This window comes from Carettochelys insculpta, chromosome 18, assembly GCF_033958435.1.
Source record: "Carettochelys insculpta isolate YL-2023 chromosome 18, ASM3395843v1, whole genome shotgun sequence".
In the NCBI taxonomy this organism is placed as follows: Eukaryota; Metazoa; Chordata; order Testudines; family Carettochelyidae; genus Carettochelys; species Carettochelys insculpta.
The window spans coordinates 11766618-11789111 of record NC_134154.1 but is presented as its reverse complement, the minus strand read 5'-3'; the positions used below and the strand labels follow the sequence as shown (position 1 = coordinate 11789111).

The 22494-nt window shown below is 39.7% G+C and overlaps 1 protein-coding gene across 2 annotated transcripts in view; it reads right to left on the bottom strand.

The window, feature by feature from the left end:
* LOC142022854 (septin-2) overlaps positions 1-22494 on the bottom strand; it is a 64725-nt gene that overhangs the window by 22905 nt on the left and 19326 nt on the right. For both annotated transcript variants that reach the window (XM_075013109.1, XM_075013108.1), the window contains 6 exons: positions 18920-19054; positions 18333-18450; positions 9847-9948; positions 8564-8709; positions 6358-6441; positions 5106-5163 (listed from right to left, as the gene is read on the bottom strand). In XM_075013109.1, the coding sequence (XP_074869210.1) occupies positions 5106-5163; positions 6358-6441; positions 8564-8709; positions 9847-9948; positions 18333-18450; positions 18920-19054 (643 nt within the window). The remainder of the gene's footprint in view (positions 1-5105; positions 5164-6357; positions 6442-8563; positions 8710-9846; positions 9949-18332; positions 18451-18919; positions 19055-22494) is intronic.

Genomic DNA, 22494 nt, shown 5'->3' with positions numbered 1-22494 from the left:
CTACCATCAGAGTTTAAGGAGAATAATTTTTCTCCCTTCTCCTTGCAACAACCTTTTAGGAACTGTACTGGAAAACTTATGTCCCCTCTCGGTCTTCTCCTTTCCAGACTAAACAAAGACAATTGTTTCAGTCTTCCCTCATGGGTCATGTTCTCTTGACCTTTTAATCATTTTTATTGCTCTTCTCTGGACTTTTTCCAATTTGCCCACATTTCCTAAAAGCGGTGCCCAGAACTGGGCACAATACTCCAGTTGAGGTCTAACCAGTGCAGAACAGAGGAATTACCTCTCATTTCTTTCTTACAACACTTCTGTTACTAGGCACTTAAATCTCTAAATTTAATAGGAAGAACTATGACAAATTATGTTCTTGACACTTTTAAAGCAGTTACCATTGTTAGCCTATTGTTTCTTAGTCTGACAATCAGTAAATGGGATTCAGTTAATTTACATGCACTGTGGAAAATTTTCACCATCACCAATGCCACTCCATCTGTGAGAATACTAGAACTGACAGAACACAGACTTATGCTGATTTTTTTTTTTAACCAACATAATGAAACACCATGGTGGAATAAACACTGATGTCCCATCTCCACCAGTGTTCCCACTACCACCACGACTGTTGGCAGTGAAACCATGGGAGATTTTCCCCAAAAGGAAATTTTAAGCAGCCAAGGAAGACAGCAAGACAGGTAAAAGGATTCAGTCTTAATACAGGTTGAACGTCTCTAGTCCGGCACCCTTGAGACATAACTGGTGCCGAACCTGAGAATTTTCCGAACCAGAGGAGGTCAATATTGTCTAGTGCATTATCAGCACTTCCTCTGCTTACTGGGCTCGTAGAAGACATTTAAGGATGAATTAGAGCTAAGTGACAGCACAGAACACTGAGAGCCAGGACCGGTAGCTGCAAACAAACTTTATGGGACCACGGGAAACTTGGCCTCAACCATAAGTGGACATTCACCTAACTAAAATCATGCCAGATGATGGATGTTGCCAGACTAGAGTGCGTCAGATGAGAGATGTGCAACCTGGAGGAATGCTACAAGATGGAAACTGAAACATTAGCATTTCATGGACTTCTGGCTAGATGCAGAAGTCCTGGTACTACCTCAGGTTGCAGAAATATGCATCCAAGTATTGTATGGGGTTTCTATCTTTAATCTATCCTGAAACTAGTCTGAATTAGCTCTGCCTCCTGTTAATCATATCTTTCTTCTATTCACACACTGTGACCCAGAGCCTAACTTCACCCAGTAAGAGTGCTGCTCTCTGAAAGACTGATAGCCAAACACTTCTATGTCCCAATAATGTGACCAGTTATATGGATCTAGACATAAACTTAAATACTGTGCCAATAGCATCTGGTGTCACAAGTTCTCTGATTCAATGCTGCCTCCATGTGCTGGAAGTTTGGAAACCTAAATAAACATCACTTCCAAGCTAAAACAAAATATTCTGATTTGACACTTTCCTTCTCTGAAGTGGCTGGAGCAGAAGAAAATATATAACCGAATGTGTGATTTTTTTTTTTTTAAGGCCAAACTTAACAGTAAAAATGGAAGACATTGTGATCACTGAAAGTAAAGAATAAGACGCCAAACTGTAGGAGTATGGAAACTGATGGGTACAGCCTATATGACATTTTCTCTGACACACCCAGATATGCTCAGGTAAAGTAGGTGTCTCCATCCTTTCTCAGATTTGCTAAGCCTTAGCTATGGTCTTCTCCCTAGTACTCTTAGATATGATATTTAAATTATAATGCAAGATCCAAGATCAGTAATATTCTTCTGTATGAAGCAACAAGATTTGATAGCAGATCAGGTGCCTGCTTCTGCTAAGGTCCCTGTGTTTCAACTGAACAATGACATATACATAGCTGAAATCAGTCTGTCTTACCTATGGATTAGTACAATTAAAATAGGCCTTAGGAGTATAGTTATTATGTTTGGTAAATGGATGTTATTGAATGTTTGAGAACTGCTGCATGCACTAACCTCATTCATAACATCGGCATGCTTTTGTGTAAGAGAATATCTGAGTGGTTATATTATAAGCTTCTATGACTCTAAATCACCAGAAAGGAGGAAGATACTAATGAGTATGAAGCAGTAATCTTCAACAGAAGATGTTTAGTTCTTCCCACAGGAAAGGTTCATCAGCTCCACACAACTGTGGGATGTTCAATAAGACAGAGGATATTTGTTGTTCTGCCATGCTCCTCACCACCAAGAATCTGGGTCACGAAAATGGACTTTTCCCATCAGCTGAGTTTGCAGGTCAGAGTACATGGCAAGAGGAGGATGAAAACCCCCAAACAAAAGGAAATTGTTATCCCTGTGCTGCCTGAGTTCCAGGAGGAAAGATTTTTCTTAGCATAAGCAAGAGCTCCCCAGCTGCTTTGCTTGGGTAAGCCCTAAAGCACATAAAAATTTTTATAACCCATAAACCCTATCTCATCTTATGAATTGAAGACTAAGTCATTTGTGCAGTAACATTTACCTACTTTAACACTGCAAATAACGCTCTAATTTCCTTGTCCTATTTAACACATCTTTCTATAGTTTATTTTAGGGTTGGCCAGAAGAGCTGTCTTTGGTCTGAAATCTAACGTGCAACTGACATAGGACAAGAGACTGGTCTTTTTGGTCCAGGAGTAACCTAGAAGTAGCCGGAATATTGCTGAGTTCCTTGCTATAAGGAACAAGAGTGGCAAGACACACCAGAGTACCCAAGGAGACTGAGACTCTCCTGTTTACTTAGTGGTAAGTGGATGAAGTACACTCATCCCTCGTTATATGAGCACAATTGGTTCCCAAATGTCTACTTGTAGGCGAAAACTCATAAGAGTGACACTAAATTCCCATTAAAATACATGTAAAAGTCTCCAATTCGTCCCAAGTGCTTGTAACTTGACATAAACCAGTGGAGTTTAGGTTCTTTTCTGACATATTTGAATAATTTGGCACCATAAATAGGATGCAGTGTATGTATGTAGAGCAGGGATTCCCAACCTATGAGTCCCATTAGATTTGCTAAAGGTCACTAGCTGGGCAGTTTCCAGCTGCATGTGGCTGTTAAGGAAGCCATTTGCAGTTACTTAACACTGTTGCCTCAGGCAGATATCAATCAATAGAGAGAGCTGCTGGAGATGACAGCTATCTCTGTCACTATGGATAGCAATTACCTTATGCCTAGGTGCTGAAACCTTAACACTTGAGTTAATTGCTGGGAACAGGAAGGCTGGGGGAGCCACCCAGGCTAGCAGCCCGGTGAAGAGGCTGCAGGAGGAGGAGTGTGTAAGGCTGGGGCTGTTGAGGGATGCAAGGGGGGTCTGAGACTGGGGGACATTTGTGGCTGCAGGGGTGGAGTTGTAAGGCTGGGGGCAGTTTGGGGGCTGCACGGAGAGTCTAATGCTGGGGCAGTTTGGTGCTGCTGTGGGGGGGTTAAGGCTGGGTGCAGGTTGGGACCTTGGGTGGGGGGGCTTTAAAACCTGGCTGAGGGTGAGGTCTGAGGGGCTGGAAGCTGGGGGGGTCTAATATAGTAAACCCTTGAGTTACCCAGGAGTTGTTCCTGCAACCCCCGCATAACTCGAATTTTCCTACAAGGGGAGGGGAGCCAGGAACCACCAGGGCTGGCCAGTTTCCTGGCTCCCAGAGTGGCAGAAGCTGGGAACCAGGGACAGGCTGGTTCAAGTCCCCCCATGGCTTGCAGGACCAGGAAACTGATCAGCTCATGGCTGGTCAGTTTCATATTCCCACCACTGCAGGGTAGGGAACCAGGCTAGGAGCCTTCTCCCTCTCTTCCTCTAGCCTCAGGGCTATCAGACAGCTGCATGTCTGGGAAAGGGAGGGCCAAGGCTCCAGCCATGGGGCTGCTGGTCTCCCTGCCCTCTGGCCAGGGACCCTGCTCATATAAGCAGGGGAAGTTCACTTATAGGGAATAAAGGTAGGTATATATGTTCCTCATTTTAGTGAATACTCATTAGTAAAGTACTTGTTAAACAGGGGATGAATGTAATCTCTGATTGAACCAACTTTGGTTGGTGAGAGATAAGCTTTCGAGCTCCAAGAGCTTTGTTAAAGCTCATCTCTCTCACCAACAGAAATTAGTCCAATAAAAAAATATTACCTCACCCTATTATCTCTCATATATCCTGGGACTAACATGACTGCAACAACATTGCATGCTCCATGTTTAGGCTATTATGGGTGCAACTACACTAGGAACTAACTTCGAAGTAGCCAGCAGAGAGTCTACACACATTTTCCCTTACTTCGAAGTAGGTAACACAACTTCAAAGTCCTTACTCCATTCCCAGGAATAGAGTAGTGCCTTACTTTGAAGTTTAACTTCGAAGTAGGCTATGTGTAGACGCGCAACTTTGAAGTTATTTCTGTAGTGCAGACACAGCCTATGATTAGTAAAATCTAAATGCAGAATTTGTAGCCAATTTGGGGTGTGTGCCAGGGTTCCTAACATTCTGCCCTGAGGGTGGTCCTCATGCTCTCAAGTCACTGCAATCAGCACTACAGAAGGTACAAAGGGTGCATTTATTTTAAGTATGTTCGCACAGACCATGTACACCAGGGTACTTGGAATATGCATCTTATTTAGAAGATCAGTCTTAACTGTAAACTACCTATCCAAAGGTGTTATTTTAAAGAAACAAACAGAACTGTCACAAGTGAATGACTCTGGACCTTTGACCAAAAAGCAGGAGTCATATTTTAAGACACTAAACACTTCAGTGGCAAATGCAAGACATATACCTGAAAGCAAGGAATTGTGCACCTAGCACACACAAGAAAATGTGAAAAAATTAAATTAAATTTACATGTACAATTGAGGTCTGTGACCATTAGGTGACCTGTAGTGTAGCAGTCAGGAGAGAAAATTATTCTGCAGCCAACCTAAATATTCAGTGTCATTTCATTTTACTGCATACTGGAAGACCTACACAAATACTAATTTCCCCTACAACAGTGAAGAAAAGATTAATTGTGAGATCTCATACAGAAATGGATACACGTTTCATTTAATTAAATGTCTTGCAATGAATCAGAAAGGAGAAATTTGTTACAATGCATCCTTACCTCAGCCTCTTTCTGCTGGAGGATCCTATCCTTGTCAACAACTTCCTCTTCGACAGGCCTACAAAACAAAAACACAATTGTACAGTGCAGGCATGGAAAAGGGAAGTATAAGACGGACGTGGAAATGGAAAAGGACACAGTCACTGAGAATAGAATTCAAGGCTCCTACTTTGGGCCATAAAGACCGATTTGGATTGACTGCAGGCTTTCTGAGAAGCGAGTGAGTGAGGAAAATTTGTTGCTTTAAGACGCTATTACAAATTAACACCTCACACAGCCCAGTGTAACTCCTTCAAATTTCTTCCCCAATAGGCTTCTCGCTCCCATCTTCTTTCTCTGACTGTTTCATACAAACGTTCCCTGCGTTTTCATGCCTTGTTCTTTTATTTAATGCAATGAAGACATTTTCTTTACCACCTCTCAATGGTGTCACTGCAGTAATAAAATATCGCTGTGGGACAGACACAATTGTCTCTTTTCCTTCTCTCTGACAAGAACTCTTTGGGTGACTAATAAGCATATCATAGCAGAGAGGAACAGGTTGTCATCAGGAAGATGCAACACAAACAGATGTGTTTCTCGTATTAGAAAGAAACATGAAGGGCACAAAATTTCCGGAGAATAAAGAAAGTGAAATCAAATGGGTTGAAATACAGAACCGTAATGAACCACACTCAGCTGAAATAAGGAAACATGGAGGAAGTCTGTTCTAGCTAAGCATGTCTGTCAGGCTGTACTGCCAAATATTACAACATACGTCAAAGTAAAATAGAAAGCTTACAGAAAATATATTCCATAAAACCCTTGGCTAACGTGTCAGTCATGCATTTAAAAAATGAAATGCCATCCATCCGAAGCTTCAGAAGCTGGGTCTCAAGTTTAAATACCCCAGTTCCTTAAACTTTTTATTATTTTTGTAGGAGCTATTAAGCAAGGGAACCTTGCTATACTACAATTCCCTGCTCTGTATGCATATTTAGTTAAAAAATGAGGGCAATAGGAAGGATAAAGTGTATGCAGATGGGACCAACCAAGCCAATACTTCATAGCTGTGGTATTTACATCATCATCGTTCCTTCTTAAATGATCCCTCAAAGTTACTTCCAGAAATTCTCTTATGTCATTGCTGCAGCTCCAAGAAGAAACCATCAGCTACACGGAGAGGCTGGCAGAGAAAGAGAATTTGTCCCATGGCACAAGTGAAAAACGACACAATTCAATCAACGTAAAGCCCAAAGGAGCTCTTACTCACTTGCCAGTGCGTTTTAACCTCTCCGATCGGAAGTTCTCATAGTGCAAATCTTGGGTCACTTCCTGCAAGTCCTGCATGTGTGTTCTGGAACACAAAGGATTAATATTTTACATTCTTTGCCAAAGCGAATCAACCCTTTTAATGCATGACTTCTACTACAAAAAAATCACTACATGTACTTGGATCTGAATCCTAGGTGGAAACAAAGGCCATATCCTTCACTCTCAGAGTTAACTGGAACATGCATACTCAGGCCATGCTTTTTTAAACATGGAGTTCAAGTTGCTTTCTTTCTGAAAATTACTTTAAAAAACAAGAAAAATTCTACTGCCCACAACTGGCCACTACTGCGGAGGAGTTGTTTGCAGTCATCTCCAAATTTCAGTAGCCCTTGCCTTTGCCATGTATTTTGTATTCAAGAGATATTTTAGGAACTATGTCCAAAAATACATTTGTAATGTTAGACTACATGGAGTGCCTCGGAAGACAGTATTTCAGCTTTTCAATATTCAGGACCATTCAAATCATGTAAGTACATACATCATAGCTGACCACCAGAGGGTGATCTCTGACTAGCAGAAGGGCTCTACTTATTATGCCGGCACTGAAACTGAATTTCCAGTAACAGAAAGTTACCATAATCACCTTTCATTTAAAAAAGTTATATGGCTAAATTATCTCTACCAGGTACATTCATGAATTGGGGTTACTGTACTTATGTGGCACTTTCTAGATGGTCAGGGCTTAAGAATCAGCCTATTCTGACCTCTATGTTAAGCGTATTTTAAAATACAAATCAATAAGGAAAAATTTAGTCTTTCTGCTGCAGTACTCCAGCTAAATGAAACTCCCAGCTTGTAAGTTACACTCTGACTAAACCACTGTGTGAGGTATTAAAAAAAAAAAAAAAAAAAGGAAGAAGTAAGATGTGAATCACAGCAAACAAGGGTAGATTTTTAAGGGGTGTGAAAATAAACTGAGCACAGCAATACAGACCAGTGAATTGAAAGAAAGGAGAGAGATACTCCATGAACACAGTCCTAAGGTAAGTGCTACCAAACAAGACAGCAGTAAAAGGTTAATTTTACAGCACACTGCCAACTATTATTCGCCACAAAGACATAACACTTGTCACAGTCTAATGTGACTCAGACTCGAGCCCACTCTTTCATCAAAGGCTGAAATAATACAGACTTCAGGCATGTCCACTGCAGGTGATGTGCAAACTCCCCTTTATGCAGCTATGTCAAAGCAATTAGTCCATACCTTCAAAAGCCCTCAGCTGTTCTCTGATCAGATTGCCTCTAACCAGAGACTGCTAGTTACATTCAATATGTTTGGAGTAATCTGACCCCATAAATGGTCACCTAAGATGGCTACAATATGATCAAAGAAGACAATCTCTTATGCCAAGAGTCTTTGGGAAAAAGCATTTGGTGACACATAATTCATTGAGTGAGGAGAGGACGCTGTTATAATATGATTATACTACCAGAATTAATTAGATGCAACAATTCCTTTATAAAACAGCAATATTAACAATGATAAATCTAAACACACTATCCTGGGTTGCGATTATTATTTTGATTTGTACTGAGGAAGAGCCCAGAGGCCCTTAGGTTTCAATCCCACTAGCTCCGCACAGGCGGACACCTGAACACCATGGAACCATGTGCAGGACAGTGGCCTAGGCCTGGCATAGGAACTTTTAGGTATTATAAAGGTGACAGTGAACATTGTGAAACATCCTTAAGCAACACCACATAGAAAGAAGCAAAAAGTAACATATCAACCTAATAAACTCCATGGCATATTACAAACTTTCTTGACTTGTGGAAAATTTTCTTTATGCTCCAAATTTTCCTAAAGCTTAGCCAGGCCCAAGTAAGTATGCTACAGATAACTGATCAACTCAAAGTTCATGCAAACAGCATTTGCCCGGGGAGGGTGGGGGGAACCCTCATCACAGGTAAGTAAGCGGGAAAGATGTCATCACACATGTATTTGTAACAATCACACAGACACAGTCTGCCTCTTTGCACATCATTTTTCCTTGCTACTTAGAATGAATATAAATATGGAAAAAGCAAAAGTACGTGGCTAGAAAGAAATGAAGTCTGTGCATATAGATGAAAAAGAATCAATCAAGGGCACCTCCTGGTCCAACAAAAGTAACGCCAAAGATTAAACACATGCCTTTACTTACACCAGCATCGTGCGCAATTTAAGGAAGTCATTGTGCTCTGGATTCTCAACCTCAACCACTCCCCAAGGGTAAAGGCGACCTCGAATTTTTTTTCCTTTCACCTCAATAAGCTGGTTGGACCCAATAACAGCAAAGGGAATGCTAGCCTAGACAAGACAACCGTGCAAAAGCAATGTAAGTTCTAGAGAAGCACAGAAATGTTTCAGCTTTGAAGACAAAAAAAACGTTACCAAAGCAATGTGACCAAAACCCTTAACATCAGAGAACAGAATGTTGCCTAATCCTATTCCAAATTGTGTACATAGCAAACAAACTATAAACCTGGTGTGATCAGTTTGTCTTAACACCTGTGTAAAGAAATGATAGACAAGGGGGTTGTTCATTTTCAGCTAGGGGGCAGGATAGATAGCTCAGTGGTTAGAATATTGGCCTCAAAAACCCAGGGTTATCAGTTTAATTCTTGATGGGGCCTTTCAAGGGTCTGGGGCAGGTCAGATTGATACAGCTATCTGTCACGCATGGTGCTAGATCCTGCTGTGAGTGCAGGAGACTGGACTCAATGACGTGAGGTCCCTTCCAGCTCTATGAGATACGTATATCTCATGTTTCAACTCCCGCTGTTTAGGAGCTTTTTGCTTTTGTTGACGCACAGTTCACATATGCCCTGTCATCTGACATAAATGGGCCACAGAAACTTGTGAACTACAACTGAAATACATGAATGAATAGAGAGTTTGGATGACGGATTACAGATTGCTAGAAACATTCAGAGTTTAAAGCACACAAAGTCTTTATGCAATTATGCCTGTAGCGCAGACATTAGTGACTGAAATCAATTAAGATCTTCATTACTGAGTTAGTTTTGTGACAGGCAAGAATTTCAATATCACATATATCTGCCTCTCACTCTCTTCTGATCCTATTTCAAACTGTCAGAAATTTCATATTAAGTCAAAAAGAGGACTAGCCTCATACTCCAGTTTGTAAAGGACATCTTCTTACATTTTAAAAGGTGACAATCCAGCACAATGGGACTTCAGTGAATTCAGGATTGGAATCAAAGGGAATAAAAGCAAGGTCAAGACTGACGTTTTTTATTACAGCTGCACAGAAGCAGTTTATGTTTTATTTGTTTCTGAGGAGGACTATCGCTCAGTTCTACGAGCATTAAGTCACAAATTTTCAGGAAATATATGAAGATACTAGTCATAAGAATCATGGTGCTTTATAAAATTCATTAAACTATGATGATCAGTGTTTCAAATATCAAGTAAAGAACTCACCTTCAGAACCCTGGTCTGTTCTTTGAACTCCTCATCTTCATCAGAGTCTGCATCAGGCAGCTGGTAAATCCTAATGCCATGCTCAGCAATCTCATCCAGAACCTGATGAGGTTTTTTGGGGGTGCACAAGTTGGAAAAAGGAAAATATCAAGTTCTTATCTGACTAAAGAACCACTATATGCTTGAGATATAGGTCTGCCATCCAAACCCTCTTATTCCCTGAATAGGAAATTCAGAGTATGTTTCCTATTCTTAAATAATTTGATAAGTAACAAAAATCAAATCACTAAAGCAATTTACATTTGGTCTTCGGTTTTGTAGGCCTGCCCACCTGGAGATAACCTGAAACTGCTTTAGCTTCATTGGGAATTTGCCTCTACTTTAGAACTTCCATTGTCATACAATGTGATACAAAGTTGTTGTAGCTGTGTTTGTCCCAGGCTGTTGGAGACACTTAATATCCTCACCCACCCATTTCGACTTCAAAAGTTTCATTTGCACATTTTACCTCCCATCACTAAAAGGAGGCTACCTGGGCCTTGAGTCCACACACATCTGTTTTGCACTGTTCTTAAGCCAAGTGTCCATTTAGAGAGCAGCAGGTTTGAGGTGTAGCAAACTAGGAAATGGAAAATTACACAAACTTGAACCGGCTGGAGAAAATCCATATTAGGCTTTGTAGTTTTTTCCTCACACAAATTTCATTTTGTCAGGTTGACATTATTACATTTCCATACTTGAAAGCACTTTGTTCATTAACGTAGGTTCTCTTTTTGAGGAGCGTAGAAACATACACTGATGCAGAGTGTCAGACACTGTCCGTTTCCAAATAAAACTTTCACTAAATTATTTACAATTTAAAAAGCCAATGGCTACAAAGTTCCATATGGTTAAATAAGAAAGACAGCTCTACCAACTATGTTCCCAAAGAGATCTAGACTCAAGATATCAAAGTGCATGCTGAAGTATTCTAAAAATCATCTGTATGGTTATATCATGCTGGTACCCAAATAAAATTAATCTTAAATGTAAACCAAGACACTCGAATAGCATATTATTCTAAATTTAGTACTTTATATGGTGACAGTTCACTGAATTCTAAGTCTTATTTGAAAAAAAAAATATATATATATCCTGCTGTTACGAGGTCCTTAGTCTATGGACATGAACTTAGCTTCACCGAATTTAGTTTATGAACATGCTACAATTGAAACATATCACTTGCTATGCATATTAACTTCAACAACATAAAATGGCACTATATTTTTCACACAACTTGAAAGAGATTGAGAGGGGCATGGTACTGCCCCTTGCAGAGATTAAAAATGGGTCTTAAAGACCAACAAAGAACAGAGGCACTAAAGAGATAGCAAGGGGTTAAAAATAGTATTAACTACAGAGCAAGCAAATGATTAACATAGTTGGAATTTACACATACTGCCCTGTCCCGGGGCCACAGGAGTAGACACCATACAAATCACAGTCAATGGTAAAAAGCAAGGGTAAGAAGAGGATTTTGAAGAGGGATTCATTACTCATAGCTTTAAAAAGCAGCATGCACAAATCACAATGTGCACGTCCATTATATATTTTAGATACTATATATTCAAAAACAGAACAAATGCTAAATTAAAATTTTAAATTAACTAAGCTGTAACTAAAATTAAGTCCATGTCCCATTTAAAATTGAGGAAGTTATTTAAAATCCTCCAACAGTGAAAGACATCCACATAAAATTCTCTTTATTGTAACTGATATCTGGGATTAACATAAACACTAATCTATACTTCTGTATACATTCTTCTCCTAATGATATCACCACAGGGGTGAGCCACCAGCTTAAATCTAGAACTCTGGTATTTTCATACAGTGATTCTATTTAATTTTCCCTTCAAGACAGAGAACACTTCCATTATGGTCCTATAAACTGCCAAAAAAAAAAAAAAAAAAAAAACGATATGAGAATTTCCTCCAAGAACACCGAGATTTTGTTCAGATAACAGAAAGCCTGGCTGTTCTTAGCACCACTAAAAACACATTAAGCTCTTTGATGGAAAGCCAGCATTCCTTCTTCAAAGTTATCCTGAATGCTCTCAATAACCCACAAACTATAACTGCATAACCTACTCAACTGGTATTCTAGCAGCTTCATCTACACTAGCAAATCAGTGTCCGTTCAAAAGAGCAGGAAAACTGCAATGGTTCTAACCCTTGTGGAGACAAAGCTAAGGCCTCCACAATGCCAGGAAAGGAAGTTTGCACACAACAGAATGGTAAAGATGCTGAAGTGTAGGCCACGTGTTTACACTGTAATTATCAGATATAAATGCACCACTAAAAACAAGCTGTCCTGTTGCACCTTGAAGACTATCAATTTTATTTATTAGGTAATGAGCTTTTGCTCCAGGACTGCTTGTTTTTGTGAAGCTACAGACTAACATGGCTACCCCTCTGAGGCTATGTCTACGCTAGACCAATCTGTCAACAGAATCTACTGCTAGAAGGTATCCTCTGACAAAACTTCTGTCAGATTGTGGCCAGACTGCAGCAAAGTGGATCGAAAGAGATCCACTCTATCAACAGAGTGGCCAGACTGCCTGGATGCCCTGTTGGCAAAACAGCCAACTGGAAGCACAGCAGACAGGGCTTCCCAGCGTCCTGGATATCTTGTTTATCAACAGAAGGACCTCCAGAACATTCAGACTGGCTTTCTTTTGACAGATCTCTGTCGACAGAGGCACTCTGCCTCATGGGGGAGCAGCAGAACGCTGTCAACCAAAGTGCTGCGTTCTGTTGATTTACCAGTGACAGAATGCCTTGAGAATGTGGACACTCCCCAGGTTTTGTTGACAAAGTGCCAGTTTTGTCGACAAAACTCTCTAGACAGAGACAAAACTCTCCCAGACTATATAAACACACCAGTGTTGAAACAGGTACTAAATTAGCTACTACAATACAACAAGAAGTCCTGTGGCACCTTATAGACTAACAGATATTTTGGAGCATAAGCTTTCGTGGGCAAAGACCCGCTTTGTCAGATGCATGAGTGGGGGTTCCAGAGGAGGGTCTAAATTCGTAGGCTTATGAAAAGGAGGGAGTCTCAGTCAAGAGGAGGGCCAGAGTTGACAAGGTTGGTTCACATCTTCCATGACTGAACTGACCTTGTCAACCCTGGCCCTCCTCTTGACTGGGACTCCCTCTTTTTCATAAGCCTACGAATTTAGACCCTCCTCTGGAACCCCCACTCATGCATCTGACAAAGCGGGTCTTTGCCCACGAAAGCTTATGCTCCAAAATATCTGTTAGTCTACAAGGTGCCACAGGACTTGTTGTCTTTGAAGATACAGACTAACTACTACAGTGGAGGCACATCTACCGAGTCCATAAGAGATCTTGCTCTGGAACCTGAGTTGATATTAGTTGACTCAATGAGTTCTCCGTTATAATGAACCCAGTAAATCTGTGATAGGAAACATTCTCTCTTTCTACATCCTGTGTAACTCACGTTTAAATGACATTATGGGGGCTGGGCGAACACTTACAAGAGTCCTAGAATCTCTCTTACTGTGTAAACAATCATTTTTAAAGCTATACCCTCAACCTTCTAAATTTTTAGAAGAAATAAAAGGTATGCCAAATAAGCCACAATTTAATCTTAGAACATAAATATCTAAAGGGCTACGATTGGGGTTTCAAATTTGGAAGTAATGTTAATTTACAAAAAGAGTAAAAATTTCAATTTTTTTTTTAATTAGAAAGGAGGATTAAGTTTACACTCATCTAATGATGAGACATGCGTAGCTGTGTAGGTGAAGCAGTATTGCAGTTTGTTGCTTTGACATAGATGTGTGGAACACAACAGCACATTTAGCCTGACAGATTTTAGAGATAAAAATGCAGCTGAAACAATAGAGGGAAAGCCAACAACAAGGGGTGCTAGAATACATTACAGCTGTTAAACCTAGCGCTTTCCTGGGAGGAAAAAATTGCAATAATACACAAATCGTATTTTATTGTTTCAACAATGAAACAGCATTTCACTTCTTGAAATCTCAGTTTTATTGGCCTCAGGGGGGTCTGTGTTCCTACAGATTAGCCTTCCCATGGGAAATTAAAGTAAAAAAGCTAGTTCCCCGCTCATGAAGTCATTCTTTTGAGCAAGTTTCCTTAGTGGTTTTGCATGGCACTACTTGTGAAACCGCCTTGCAGTTCTTCCCACTCAAAAGTTTCTCTGAAAAAAAAAAAAAAAAAACAACTTTGAATTCCAGCAAGACAAAACAGGAATTACTCCAAGCTGAGTTTCCTTCACAAGCACCATAACTGATCTTTTGCTTAGTTCAAAGTAGTAAAACAAAAACATTATCTTAGATTAATTGCCAAATGGCAGACACATCTAAAAAAAAATATCAAAGCAATTCCAAAAAGGCAGATTTTGCCTGTTATTCCGGATTAGAAATGTGGTAACTGAGATGCTTTCAGTTATAATAATATACAGTAGCTAGACTTTCAAACGTTTGGAACCACATTACACATTTTACTGAGTTAAAGCATTTGCACTGACCTCTGCCAGTAGACCAAAAATAATTAAAAGTTGTTCATTAGCTTCTTAACCACCCCACACCTAGCAACAGTTTAAGTACCACTTTAATTTTTATGGTGAGGCAGCATACTGCTGTAATAACATCCTTCAACATAGATCAATGTTTTTTATAAGACTTATTTATTAAAACAACATACTACAAACTGTGGAGGCTGGATTAAATCTGGACTGAGGAGAAAGGAATATGATGGAGTGAAGTTTCATTAATTTACATCCATTTATTATACAATAGCAGAGTTAGGACTTGCTTCTATTTGCCAGTATTGCATAAAATATATATTTACTGCACAACCTTAATCTAATCTCTTTTAGAGGTTATGCTGAAAGCCATGCAGTCCAGTTCAAGGAAGGGCAGGAAATACAGTTGCTCGCTGTCTGTATTTCACTGCAATTGTTGCTGTTTTTACCCTCCCTGTTATTACCTCACAATGAATGCCAGATCACATGCATGCTTGACACTAAAGGAAGGTCACCAAACAGTAAGGAAAAGGAGTTCTAAAAAGAGAGGATGTTCCTATCCAGGATACCGATAGCAATGATTAAATGACAGTTCCAGCAACTACTGAAACCTAGTTGGCACACATCCAGCTGCTTAAAAGTAGTAGAGAAAAGGGCATTCATGCAGAATTGCTTATATCTCAGTTAAAATTTAAGTTGAAATAATAAATGGGAGCAGAATTATTTGACTTTTGAATCATACTTCGTAATTTCAAGGACTACTATAAACATTACACACACTAATTTATATTTGAGCACTCAAATTCTAATTCCTTAAGTTCTCAGCCTGCTTCCAAATGCAGAATAGGAAACTTTAGCCCAGGTGAGCATGTCTGAAAATTGGATACGCACAGCTCACTTAAGTTACAGCCACACAGCAAAGTTATTTCAAGAGAACAGCTGTTATTTCAAAATAAAGTTGCGAGCATTTACACTACACACACACTATTGTAAAATAAATTTGAAATTAGCACTTGCATTATTCCAAAATTTCACAAACCTAACTGCAGAACGAATAATGGCTATTTAGAAATATTTTGAAATACGCACTATTCAGACATGGAATAGCACTATTTTGAAATAAGCCATAATGGCATTATTTTGAAACAGGCACAATGTTCCAGACATGCTATTATAAAATGCATTCTTGTGTGTAGCTGAGTTTTTTCAAAATAAACTAAACTATTGTAGAACAGCTATTCTGGAATGGATTATTTTGAAAAAATACTGCTGTGTAGACGTAGCCTTAATGGGCCAGAATAAACATGCTGAAAGATTAAATACAATTTGTTTATATAAAAAGGTAGACCACCAAATGAATATGCTAAACAAATAATAAATTCCTTTTGGCTTTCCCTTTATTGCTGCATTTTTGTCTCTAAAATCACAGGCTAAATGTGCTGTCATGTTCCACACATCTATGTCGAAGCAACAAACTGCAGTACGGATTCACCTACACGAGCTATGCATGTCTCATCATTAGATGAAGTGTAAACTTCAATAAATTAACTCTAGATTTGTAAGGTTCCAAGCGAATAGCTCTTGCTGTTATATTTATTGCCTTCAGCTGAGATGAGGTTAATGTTTCCCCTATCAAAAATGTTTATCTTCACTGGTTGCTCCTCTACCATGAACTAGCTCTAGTCTTGATTCTTAAAATGAAATTTACTTAACCCCCTGTCTAATAAAAAATTGAAATTTGTACTTTGTTTTGTCCAAATTAAAATTACTTCCAAATCTGAAGCCCAAGCCACCACCTACTGCACACAACAAGGGCTAACAATGGTGTAAGATGTACAATCAGACATGTCTTTAAAGGGTCAGGTGGTTTGTTTCCTACAAAACAAGAGTACTTAGAAGTCCAAAAGCTTAGACAAGACTTCTCCCGGCAAGGTTTAAATTTTCTTTTAACTTTTACAGTGAATCTGATTATCTAGCTTTATGGAGAGGACAATGATATAATAAGCCACTTTGTATGATTCTCTCTTTCCTCATCAATGTTTGAGTTTGTACAAACAAGGAATTGTGGCTGGATTTAACTGATGTGCTAGTTAAGCCGGACCTAAACTTAGTCAACTGTTCCTAGTTGTTACAAAGTCTTAGTCCATCTTACAGAGAAAACAGATCACACACACTCACCTGGGAATAAAGATCTAGAACCCATTCTAAAGGGCTGTTTCTACATATGCCGCTTTCACTAATAAATGACCCAAAATATGCCAATGAGGTGCAGCTGGAAATTCCCTGTGCCTCATTAACATAAGGTCACATGATTTGGAGTCTAGAAGACGTTCTTTCAGACTCCAAAACACCGTTTAGAAGCACGGCCCCCGGGGGCTGTCTTCCGGAAGGAAGTCCTTCTTCCAGAGGCCCCTTCTTCCCAAAAATTTTCAGGAAGAAGGGGCCTCCGGAAGAAGGTGGCATGTCTAGAAATGGCCAAGGAGTGCTGAAAAATAGGCATGAGGTGCCAGTGTTCCCCACTATACAAGGAAAAAAATGTCTTCTGAATCTGTGTGTTTTAGGAGCTTTCTACTCAAACTACTGCCTCAAAAGGATCTACTGATAATGCATAACCATTGAATCACACACGTACTAAATAGCTTTTGCATACTATAAGTGCTTATCAATTACCAGACAGTTTAAAGAACAAGAAGTAGTCTTGTGGCACCTTATACACTAACATATTTTGGAGCATAAGCTTTCCCCACGAAAGCTTATGCTCCAAAATATCTGTTAGTCCATAAGCTGCCACAAGACTTCTTGCTGTTCTCGAAGCTGCAGACTAACACGGCTATCTCTCTTTGTCACCAAGACAGTTTAAGAGTTTTAGGCATATGATCATATGGCTGAAGAACTGCTTTAAGAATCTGGCATATACATTTTACTTTGCAGGATTCAAATCCATCACGAGGATTTACTACGCACTACTTATCTGCACCCCACACTTCGAGCTTCCCACTTCATCCCCTTAACCCTTGTTTCTTTCAAGGGTAAATTCATTGCCAGTTAGAGCTGTGTTGATTCTGAGACATTAGAAGACTGACAAACCAGACAGCATCAAGTTGATCCAGAAGCAAGATTTTAAGAAAAATATTCTGTGGAATAGAAATAGCGCAGTTCCAACTCTTAATCAGAATTAAGAATTCCTCTGCTGAATGTTGTCGCCTACCAACCCAGGTACCTACTCATACCCACCTTTGACTCCACATAGTTTTATAGAATCAGCGACTAAAAGTAAATGAGCAAAGATTAAATTTCCTCATGTATAGTCTAAAATAAGTCTAATGTGCCACAATTTAAAAGGCAATAACTAACAAGAATAAAGATACCCAAAACCATAAAAATACATAATGCTACTGTAAATCCACCCTAGCTGTGTATCAGCTGGAAAAGTCCACTCTTGGAAAGGCTTGGCAAACAAGAATTGAATAAGCAAGTAAATTTTTCAGTAGCAAAAGATTTATAAGCTCTGTTCGGTAAACATTCTTCTCCAGTACAGCCTTAAGTACACCCTGATATTCATGCAAACAAACAACTCTCCTATTAAAAACTGATACAGAGAGATATGCTGCTTTTAATAGCAATAAAGTTACAGAACACATCATGTTAACACACTTAAAAAATCACAGTGAGGTGGTGCAATAATTTTTTGGACACATACTTCCCCCTTTGATTATTTCTACGTGAGCGGCCAAATGTTTTGGTGTCATTTAGTGAAGTGCCAAAGACTTCAATGGAGTTATGCTGATTTACAGTACGTGAAGATCCGGTCCTATGTCTTAAATGCTCTGTGATTCAGCTATGCTCAACCTCATTCAATATGCTTTTATTTTTAGGTGGCTCCAGCCCTTTGCTGGATGACATTTTTCGACTTGGGTGTTATATTTACCCTTCTCTTCAGCCTCTCTCTCTCCTTCAGTGTCAGAGTATCAGCCTTGGCAATCACAGGGACAATGTTGACTTTTCCATGAAGAGCTTTCATAAACTCTACATCTAGAGGCTTTAGCCTACAAGTAGGAAGACCAAAAACAAAAACGAATTAATCTTAAGGGACTATTAAACATACAAGCAGCAAATATCAGGATTATTGCACTTGTTGTAACAATATATAAGTAGCCCTTTCTTCAAGTTATCTAAGTAAACCATCTGTCCTGTAAATTTAAATGACTTGGAACACTTCTCTATTGAGCTTTCCATGTAAGAGCTGAATTGTAATTAAAGTTTCCATCTCCATAATATGAATATTACCAGCTTTTATGTTTCAGAGAATATTTATTCCTCAATATTAAATTCCTAGTGGAACAGAAACAAAGCAGAAGGAGGTCATTAAACCCAAAGCCTGGTATAATTGAATTGGCTAACTGACAATCTGGGAGGTAACTCCATTAATATGAAGATTAATCTTCAAGGCAGGGAAATTACTAACATTATGCTAATGACAAAAAAAAATTAAAATATAAGCATTTATTTTCTTACCCATGCCCAAAGGGAGATATGAAATAAAAACAGCAGTGGACTCTGTTGTCTATAATGTGACGCCTGTTCAGACCACTCTCATCATGAAGGTATCTTTCAAACTGATTGTCAATATAATGGATGATTGTTTTGAAGCTGTGGTAGGAAGAAACAGAGGCATCTTATGCAGTCTGCATGTTTTTGGTTTTTTAGTTATTTGTGCCAGGGAAGAGAGGAAAAAAGGACAGATAAACACTTTTAAACAGACGAAATCATTTACTAACATTGTCTCATATGGAGCACAGTTTGATACCGATTTAAGAAAACGATGCAGCATGGGATATATTACAGTCTCCCTATCCTCCTTCCGCTTCCCCAACAAATCTCTGGAGCAATTTTAAATTCACTTGTGGTGGTGAAGAGGTCAACTGCAAGTTCAGAGACAAACTCAATGGTGAGACAAGACAAAGCCAAGAACGAGGTGGACGTTTTGTTTGTTTTAAACCAACTGACAAATGGCATAGCCAGGATAGCCTCTTGATTTGCAGTTTGAAAACCCTAACCTTAGAATCAGTTTCTATAGTTACCTATAACAATTGTGGTATTTCAGTCTGCTTAAATTCAGTCTAAATATAGTGAAAGCCATGTACTCAAACATCATGTGATTTATTAAACTACTTTTGCCACTCCTCTCTTGGCAAATTCTTACTTAGCTCAAGGCAATTTACAATATGCACTGAAAGGAAGAAATGGAATGTCAACCTAGGACAGATATATTAACTGATATCAAAAACAATGGCTATTAAAGATGGAAAATAAAATTACAGCCTTTTAAAGACCGTATGTACTACTGAGCAGATCTGCTGTTTTTTAAGCACCTAAAAATATATTAGATGCCTCACAAAAATTAAAAAGATATACACTCATCCCTCATTAAATGAGTACTTTATTTACGAGTACTCGCTTAAACGAGGGACACACAACTCCCCTAGTTCATTCAACAAGTGAACTCTTACCCACTAATACGAACCTTACCGTGGAGCCACTCCAATCACTGGTAGTCTAACACCAGCCCCCCGCCAGCCCCAACGCACTGCAGCCAGACCCCCTCCCCCGCCACCGGCATCGCAGCCTGACCTCCCAACAGCCCTGCAGCCCCGTACCGCAGCCGCTTAACCAGTCCTGCGGCCCAGCCCCCCTGCCAGCCCCGCAGCCACGTAGTGCAGCAATGTAACCTGCCCCACAGCCAGACCCCTCTGCCGGACCCTCAGCCTGACACCCCCTCCACCCGCTGGCCCCAAACCGCAGCAGACAGACCCCCCAAACCGCCTGTACCCCCTGCAGCCTGAACCCCCCCCCCACCAGAATTTAATCCTCCCTCCCCCTCATGGCCCCAGACTACTCCCAGCCTTTAACCCTCCCCAACCCAAGGTTAACTTACCCTTCAAAAGCAGTGCTACCTGCTGCCACTCCTTCCCCAAATTAGGAGCCCATAGGAACCAATTAGAGACTTTTACCTGTATTTTAATAGGAATTTAGTGTCCCTCTTACAAGTCTGCCTACGAGCAGAAAGTTGGGAACCAATTGTGCTCGTATAGTGAGGGATGAATGTATTCCTCACTCTAAAGTGTTAACAATTTAAGAAGTTTGGTGTGACAGCAACAAACAATGAAGAGAGTAGAGAGAGGCAAGTGAACCCAGAGGGATACAGACATAAAACTAAGCAGACACTTTGTGTCCTGGGTATATTTTAAATTTACCATTCACTTTTTTCCAATTAGATTAATTGTAGTTTAAACAACAAGCAGTCCTGTGGCAACTTAGAGACAAACTGGTAAGTCTCTCAGGTCATGTCTACAGTACAACAAACTTCAGAAGAGATCTTCTGGAAGGTCTCTTCTGAAGATCTTCTTTAGAAAGAGCACATCCACACACAAAAAAGCAAACTGAAAAATCAATCTGCTCCTCCAATAGAGAGTTCCACCCAGCCCCTAATCTTTTGAAAGAATAGGCCAGGGATCGAAAAAATCCAGCACCATGATGACCGCTCTTCCAAAAAATAGGGGGGCGCCGTGAAGCAGCTACAAGTTTTTGTTCAAAAAGAGCTTTCAGAAAGAGGGGTTCTTCCTGATTCGGGAGTGGAAAAGGGCTTCCAGAAGAAGAGCCACATTCTTTCGATTTCAGATCCAAAGAGCACATTTTGTGCGTGGATGATCCGTGTGTTGTTTTGAAAAAAGGCCTGATTTTTCAAAAGAGCTTGCCAGTACAGATGTGGCTTAGGGTGCCACAGGACAGCTTGTTGTTATGGAACATGTAGAAGTCTCCTTTTTGGCACAAAGGAATCCATCTGTAAACTGATAAAATTAAGATGCACAGTTGCACTGTCTCATTTGTACTTTGCTGGTTATAATTTTTGAAATAATGAAAAAAGGTACAGAGTACAGGAATGTCTTTACAAAATTACTTGTGATACCTTCAGTATTTTCTTGCTAAAACTCTTTTTCTTCCCCCAAGATCTAGCATGTGTAGTACCCAGACATGCTGAAAGAAGACAATGCATTTTATGTTGCTATTATCTTTGAAACAAAACTCCCTTTAGTTGCTGAAAGATGATGAGACTGAAGATACATGAATATTACAACAGAAACCATGTCCAAACAATGGGAAAACACCTCTGGTTACAAGTTTCTCTGGCAACATAATTCATTTACATCCAGTTTTATGGTCCGAACTGCTGTAATTTTCCTATAAATGTGGCATTAGTGCAGTATATAGTACCTTCTGATTTTTGGGAAACACCTGGCTTTGCACCACTCTGCTATCATTACTTAGAAGACAGCATATCCTGTACTGTGTACCATAATGGCAAACAACACAATCATTACATTAGAGAGTTCATTGGGGGAAAATAAAAAAATAAAACTGGACTGCCAAAAACCACAAATTCAGCCTCACACAAGCCAGGAATAACAGAACTGATAAATATCAGGAAACCAGAAAACTCTATTGAAAAGTGACCTACCACACTAGAACAAAGATAAAACACAGAAAATATACCAAACACCTTCATCAAACAAGTGAGTTGAGCAGCTGCATTGTTGTCAGCAGTCTATTTGACAACTGCGTAGGCCAGGGGTCTGCAACCTGAAGCTCTGGAGCTGCATGCAACTCCTGATGCTATAATTGCAAAGTAAAAAAAACCCTCTCCTGATTATTTTTCATAAATGGTGAAAATCCTGCAGTAAACATGTATCACATTAAAAATAATTGTGTGCGCGCTGTTGTTAAAATGGGTTACAAAAAGTATGGTCTGACATTAGTTACTAAGGACCATCTTGTATTCACATGCATTGCGGCTTTTGAGTTACTGAGTTTTTTTACTGAATTTAAAAAATGGCTTGTGCTTGCTATTTTGGTTGCTGACCCTTGGCCTAGGCCAAGCCAGAGGGAGGAAGACTGCATGCAGTGCAATCAGCTGCAAAGGCAGTGTTTAATTATTTTTGGGAACCAAAGCATCCTTGTTGCATCAGGATTCATAAAGACTCCTCCAACACACTTCATATTCAGGATATATTTATAAATTACACAAAAAAAGA